Below are 7345 nucleotides of genomic sequence, written 5' to 3' on the forward strand. Positions count from 1 at the left end.
TTTTTGCTTTTCAGTGTTTGAAATCCTGTTTATTTCAGTGGGGGCAGCTTGTTGCCTTGCTCCCATCTGGGAGGCAAGTGGGGACCGGAAACTATCGTGAACTGGTAATTTCCCACGGCAAGGTCCTACCCATCTTGTGAAGACCATGGGTTCACCTGAGCAGCAAAGTCTCCACCAGGAGTAGGTCTGTAAGGCCATGAGTTCAAGGTGTGCAGCTTGGAAAGCTTCATTTTCCCTTTGGTTTCCCAGCCCTTCTTGCTGACCAACCGCTGCCAGCTGGATGCAGCGCTGCATCCAGCCCCCAGCACCTCCGCCCCGAGAAGCCCTTCTTCATGCAGAGGAGCTTCACCTGCCGCTTCCGTTGCTTGCTGGATAATCCCTCGGGATTTCTGGTAATGCAACCCTGCACCGGGACACCCTTCTGCCCCCAGTGTGTTCCCTAGGGGCCACTCGTGTCCCATGGGGTGGGAGCACAGCCAGTTCCCATCACCCTGTTTGCTTCACACCCGCATTTTCTAATCCCCTCTAAGGCCTTGAATTTCAATGGGCGCTTGAAATCCCTTCTTGGGCAGCAGAAGAAGGCATCGGACAGGTCCCTGCTTGCCCTCTTTGCCATCGCAACTCCCCTCCAGCCACTCTCCATCCTGGAGCTTCGGACCAAGACACTGATCTTCCAGACAAAGCACAAGCTGGACTTCACTCCCATGGCCTGTGATTCCCGGTAGGACATCTCATACCTTCCCCCCATGGCAAAATCCACAGCTGTGGGTGCTGGACAGAAAGCCAGAGCCCATGGGAGCAGGACACTTCTGACCCAGCTCCTGTGGCAAGTTGTCTGATGCTTTTGACCATCCACTGCTGGGCATTTCTGCAGCCCCCCAGTAACATGGGGAGCAGATTAACTGGGTGCCAGTACTTCTTGGCTGCTGTGTTTTAGCCCAGCAAACCCAGCGTGGGGTTTTGTGGAAGAGGGGATTGCAGCTCAGCCCAGGATGGAGAGTTGCACCACCCAAAGTGGGGAGGCTCTGGCTAGCTGCCTGGGTGTTGGGATCATGTCTGGCTGGTGAGGTGCAATTGGGGGATCCCTCCCTCCGTCCCCCGGTGTCACTGGATTTCTGCACTGTTTCCAGGGGGAAGGTTGTCCTGGGGTACACGGAAACGGAGCTGTGCAGGAGGGGGTCCGGGTACCAGTTTGTGCACGCGGCTGACATGATGTACTGCGCCGAGAACCACGTGAGAAGTGAGCGCTGGGGGGAGCAGCAGTGCTGGCTGGGGGGCCATTGGGGCGGGTGCGTTCGTGGGGGTCCTTGCAGCTCCCCAGCACCAGTGCAGCTCTGGCTGTACCAGTACTGTAGCTCCTTGGTGGGCCAAATGTCCTGGGTCTGGAGTGACTGTGATAAAGGCTCTCCCCTCCTGGGTGATACCTGCTCGGGGAGCTGGCAGGGGGACAGCACCACATGTGGCATCACATGCTGGCTGCGTCCTGCCTATTCTGCCCCCATAGCATGGGCGCGAGGTGATGCTTAACATCATGGCGTCTTGCCCATGCCATTTGTCTGCCCCCGTGGAGTAACAGTGTCCGTGCTGCCTCTCTTCTCTCCCTGCCTCAGTGATGAAGACGGGGGAGAGTGGACTGACGGTTTTCCGGCTGCTGACCAAGAAGGGCGGTTGGGTGTGGGTGCAGGCCAATGCCCGGCTGGTGTATAAAAGGGGCAAGCCTGACTGCATCATTGCCCGGCAGCGAGCCCTGTCGTGAGTATCGCTGGGTCTCTGGCTGCATTCACCTGCTCTCGGAATGGGTGGCCATGGGGCCGCTCGGGGCATGCGGAGGAAAGGGTGGTTGGGTTGCATGGTCAGCACTTGGCAGCACGTGCCCTCCTGTAGCAGGGGCTCGTGAGCAAAACGGCTCTGAGAAGGTGGTTGCAGACATGCTCGCTCCTGCCTGGGGTGAGCCCTAGCCACGCAGCCCTTCACTGAGCCATGCAGACCCCCCCACGGGCTCCCCAGAGCCCCAGTCGTCCACCAGTAGCATTGTAGCCAGCCTAATCCAGCACCCTTTTCTTTAGAAAAGCCAGGGTGGGGCTGTGAGCTCCCATCTCACTGTTGGGAGGATGTTTTTGCCTGGCTCAGGGGAGGTGCTCGTGCTGTTTCCATCTCTCTTTCCCTCTGCCCTGAAGGAATGAAGAAGGGGAGGAACATCTGCGGAAGAGAAACCTGCAGCTGCCTTTTAGCTTTGCCACAGGGGAAGCAGTCCTATACGGGAATGACCTTCCCGAGTTCCTGGACTCCTTCCAGGCTAAGGAGGAGTTGCAGACACAAGCAAACTCTCACTCGAAGCAGTGCTCGGTAGACCCCAACTCTCTTCTTGGGGCTATGATGAAGCAGGATGCATCCGTGTACATCTCCCATGCTGATAACACGCCTCAGTTCTCCTTGCCAGATCTCATTGCTGAGCCCGACGGATTGAGCCAGAGTGAGGAAGTCGGTGATGCCAAGGAGGACAGCGATTCCCTCCTGGTCATTATTGAAACCCTCTTTGAGAAGAGTGAGGTGGACGGAAACATCTGCCAGACCCTCCAGAGCCTCAACGTGGACAATGCAGAGCTGCAGCGATGGGAGGAGGCTCTGCTCAGCTTGGGTGCAGAGGAGGAGCCGCCAGCTCAGGAAGCTGGCAAGAGTCTAGGCACAGAGGTGACATCCTATGAGGAGCAGATGCTCCTCAGGGAGGATGCTGGGAAGAGCGTGGACTTAGTGCACAACAGTGCATCACCCTGCAATGAGGAAAACAGTGCTGTGGCTCATTTCCAGCACTGCTGGGCAGCTAATTCAGCATTTCAAGCCCCACCACAGCCCCAGGCACCTGGTGCACAAGGACAAGATGCCGTGGTCTCTCTAGTCTCCGTTACATCCGAAGTCAGCTCTGCTCAACCAGAACAGCAGGTCCCATTTAACTCAGCCGGGCTGGTGGGAGGGACTGTTCCGGATGTCCTGGTCTCCAGCAGCAAGCCCTCTGTAGCAGTTCAGCTGGCAAACCCAGGAAAAGCGCTTCAAGCAGAAGTTACAGCCTCTGCTCCTGTAGGTAACACTATTCCTGATGATCAGAGCCAGGCTGGGTGTGAGCTGGTGGGCGCAAGCTGCCCACCTCTGTTGTACTCAAATGCACTAGTGACTCAGTGGTACAATGTCCCGGTCCAGGCAAACCCAGCCAATGCTTTGGCTCAGAGTGCTTCTCCTGGAGGTTGCCCATCGGAGGCTTGGATGGCCACAGCTCCGAAACAGCTGGAAGCAGCAGGAACACACCTGGACTCACAAACTCTGCTGGCCGGCAGCCACGAGAGCCCCCGGGGGGCTGGGCTGTGGTTGCTGCCCTCCCAGCCCGCTCCTTGCCCTGCACGGGGCTTGCATGAGTCCTTGTTCTCCATGATGGGGGACCTCCATGATGAGGTGGCTGCTCTCCCTGCACAAGCATCGGCACCCTTAGGAGTCAGCCAGGTGCCAGGGGATGCTGGCTTCCCCAAACAGCCCCCGATATTTCCCCCAGAACCCAGCTTTTCCTGGAAAGGGGAGCAGGACAAGTGGTTCATGCAGTGCCAGCCGTGGCTCCTGCAGGCTGGGGCAGCTCCTTGGAGATGCGGTGGGGCAGGTCCAGTGCAACACAGCAGACTCCTGCAGGGGTCCAGCACGGGTCCCAGCACACACCAGGTGGACCACATGTTGCTGCCTGAGTGCCAGTACAGAAATAACCACTTTGGACACAAGAGTGCCTTTCTTAAGGATGCCTCTGAAACATCCGTGCCCCAGCAGCTGGGCACTTTGTCTAGCCCCAGTGAGAGCCACCCTGGAGCATCACATTCCTCAGCGGGCTCGGTTTTGAGGTGCTCAGCAGCTCTCCCTGCGAAGGTGGGTGCAGGAGTGCTGCCCTCTTCCGAGCGGGGCCCTGGCTTCCCATCAGCATCCTTTGTGGGCGGGCAACATCTCTGTGCCTGTGAGGTCCAGCTGAAGGTGAGGTGCGAGGGCTGTGGGACCTGAGGGGTGCACTGGCTCAAATGGATTGAGCGAGGGGTGGTGCCAGGGGGATGCAGGCACAGCATCGGTTGTGGGCAGCTTGTTTTGAAGCCTCACTGTGAGCTATGAGCCACGTTTTGAAAAGCCGCCGGCAATTACGAGTTCTTCTGGCTGTGCACACCTGCGAGTGGTGCCCCATGCTTCCTGGTTGCTCAGGATTTTGTCTTCTAGTGCCTGAAACAAGGTGCCCTAGCAGAGCTTTCAGGCAGCCTAGGATGAAGTGTTTTGTGTTTTTTGCATGAGAAGTCTTTCAGGGAGATGCAGCCCCAGCAGGGAGGTTTGTCAGACTCTTGGGATCATGGAAAGGACCCCCTGCTTGCCAGACCACACTTTTCCTGGCAACCACTTGCAGACAGACTTGCTGGCCTTACAGACACCACAGCACTGAATTGCTGGTTTTTGATGCAGTGTGCTCTGCAATCCTCATCGCCTTTGTGTGTGGACCACGCTTGTCATGTTGCTGTCCGGTCCCCTGCATCATCTCAGCCTGCCTGAGCCTCTCTGCTCAGCTCCTTGCTCCCTCCCTCCTGTGCTCTCCATCTCCTCTCCTCTTCCCGAGCCCCTGGTGACCCAGTTCCTTTAGAAGAGGGGATCTTACCGAGCACTTGGAGAAGCTCAGCAGCATTTGGAGGGTCTCTGTGGGAGGTGGAGTTGGTGAGAGCAGAGGCAGCTTGGGATTTTGGGCTCCTCAGCAGCCTTCCTGGGGAGTTTGGGAGAAGCAGGTACCAGGCTGTGACCTTCCTTTACAGCAGGGTGGGGAAGGTCTAGCCATGCTCCCCTTGGGTTTGTCACTGGCTTGTCCTTGCCTTCCTCTCCTGTGCTCAGCAGTGCCATCAGATGGAGGAATGATGGGGTTTACTCCTACAGTTGCTCAGGACGGTGTGCTTTTGCCAAAGCAGTGAGAAAAAAAGGCAGGAAGGGACGCAGTGACTGGCGGTCTGCCTCTCCACTTGCAAACACCTTTATGCCCTTCAAACTGTTGTCCTTGAAACCAGCACAACCACTTTGTTGAATTCCCTTTCTTTTGTATTTTTTAACCTAAGATGTTGTTAAATTTTTTTTCACACCATGGGGCAAATTATCCCGGATCTGTCAGGGAAAACCCATGGAAAAAGCAATGATGGGGGGTGGGGTTTGATTCAAGACCAGATGTGGCAAGCCAGCTTGATCAGCATGGTTGGGGACCTCCACATCTTCCTCGCTTGCACCCATCGCCCTGAGCATCATGTCTGCCTCTCACACCAGTATTAAGCATGGTGAGTAAAAACAGTAATTAGTGCAGAGCTAGCCCAAGCAGCAAGACTGCACGTGTCCTGGTGTGGAGTGGCCTCATCTCCTTCAGTCTCTTCCTTCATGCCCTGCTTGTCCTCGCTGTGCCGGGGCTGCTCGCAGGGCAGGATGGGGCTCAGGAAGGGTTGAGCTCCTGGCTGCAGGCTGGGAGCAGAGCGGTGCTGGAAATGTGCCGGACCCTTCCGAAGTGGCCTGGAGGAGCACCTAGGATGGGGCAAGGAGCTGACTGGCTGTGATAGGGGAGCCTTACAAGTCAGTGGACCTGAAAAGCAGCGGGGCGGACACTGCTCACCAGCCTTTAGTGTCCTGTCACCTGTAAGGTGATGTGAAACAGTGCACGGCCCCAGCTGGGGGTGTGCTGAGGGCTCCCCATCCTGCAGGAGATACCGGTGCTGGTGCCCTTGGGGTGGGGGCACCCCACCAGGCTCTGCTGGTTCGGGCTGAGACAGACCCCTGGTGCTCTGTTACTTGTGTCTTACCTCTTTATACGTTTGTGTATGTGCATATAACATCTATTTTCGTGGCAGTGTCACATTTTACGCTTTGTGATTTCTTTGTATTGCTGTTGGCAGATGGATGATGCTGAGGAGAAAAAGATGTCCTGAAACTCACCCCCTGCTTTTAGTTACGTATTAAAAGGCAATTTGCTTTGTATAGTGGTGATGGTTTGTTTTGACCTGAAACGGTGTGTCTCCATTTCCCTCTTGACTGAGCAAATATTTGAAAAAGCCTTCTTTCGGCTTAGCCCCGAGTCTGATTTCTCTGGGCTTTGGCTGCAGGAGGATGACAGTCCTGACTCACCGCCCCCCTCCTCCTGCACCCCGGGAGATGTGGGGCTGGGACTGCGCACAGGGAAGGGCTGTGCTTTGCCCTGTTCAGGGTAATTTGGGGGAGGAACACAGCTGTGTGGACACCCTCTGAGATTACAGGCAACGAAAACACAGGTTGCTGCTCCGTATGTTTGTGCTCTGACCTTGCTCGGTGCCCGGCCCTGTTGCTGCATGTGACAAGGTGGAGCATTTTGGAAAGACTGGGGGAGCCATGGCTGGGGCATGCACGTACCCCCTCCCTCCGGGTGAGTGCGCAGCCCTGTGTGCCCAGCCCAGGGTGGGTGTGTGACACACTTGTTCTCACTCTCCCCAGCTACTGTGGGCATGCACAGCAGCAGGGGTGCGATGGCGTCCCCTCCGTTGCAGCGGTGGGGACTGCAGACGCAGTCACGCTCTTGACACAGACGTGCGGGCTGGGTGTCACCGCGTGCACGCTTGTGCGCAGACACACAGACTCGCTCCCACGCGCACGGACACACACCCTGACGCACGTGCCGTCGCAGTGGCACGCGCGCTGACACGCACAGAGTCACACCAACAGTCATTCTGGCATGCCAAGATGACTGCGGTGACACCAGGGCTCACGCCCCTCATCCATGTGGGTGGTGGGGCTCACTGCCCCATTTCCTCCCCACCCCACTCCCCCTCATCCCCCATCCACCTCTCATCACCCCCACATCCCCCCTCACCTCCCACTCCCTCTACAGCCCCCCATGTCCCTGCTCACCCCACCCACCCGTCCTTGCCCCCACAACCCCACCTCCCTCCCATCCACCCATCATTGTCCCCATATCCCCCATTTCCTCTTCACTCCCATTCAGCTGTCCTGCCCCCACATGCCCCCTCACCTCCCAATTCCCCTTCAGCCCCACTCACCCCCATCCACCAGTCACCGCCCCCACTTCCCCCCCTCATCCCTCACCCCCACACCTCCCACCTCCCCTCCCACTCCCCCTTTGTTACAGAACATCTCCAAACGCAAGGTCAAAACCAATTTTTGGTAACATCTTCAGCCCCTCCTTGCCCCCACATCTCCCCCTCACCTCCCAATCCCCCCTTCAGCCCCCTTCACCCTCTTCATCCCACACCCCCACATCTCCCCCTCACCTCCCAATCCCCCTTCAGGCCCCTGCACCCCCCCTCATCCCTCACCCCCACAT

The 7345-nt window shown here is 57.5% G+C and overlaps 1 protein-coding gene across 1 annotated transcript in view; it reads left to right on the forward strand.

Annotated features, from left to right (window-relative positions):
* Positions 1-4029, forward strand: part of LOC104254150 (aryl hydrocarbon receptor) — a 29644-nt gene extending 25615 nt beyond the window's left edge. Inside the window, exons 6-10 of the mRNA XM_059820045.1 lie at positions 250-392; positions 531-721; positions 1131-1240; positions 1611-1752; positions 2178-4029. Coding sequence (XP_059676028.1) covers positions 250-392; positions 531-721; positions 1131-1240; positions 1611-1752; positions 2178-4029 — 2438 coding nt within the window. The remainder of the gene's footprint in view (positions 1-249; positions 393-530; positions 722-1130; positions 1241-1610; positions 1753-2177) is intronic.
* The last annotated feature ends 3316 nt before the right edge of the window (positions 4030-7345 follow it).

The sequence above is a fragment of the Gavia stellata genome, chromosome 8 (assembly GCF_030936135.1).
Source record: "Gavia stellata isolate bGavSte3 chromosome 8, bGavSte3.hap2, whole genome shotgun sequence".
Classification (NCBI taxonomy): Eukaryota; Metazoa; Chordata; class Aves; order Gaviiformes; family Gaviidae; genus Gavia; species Gavia stellata.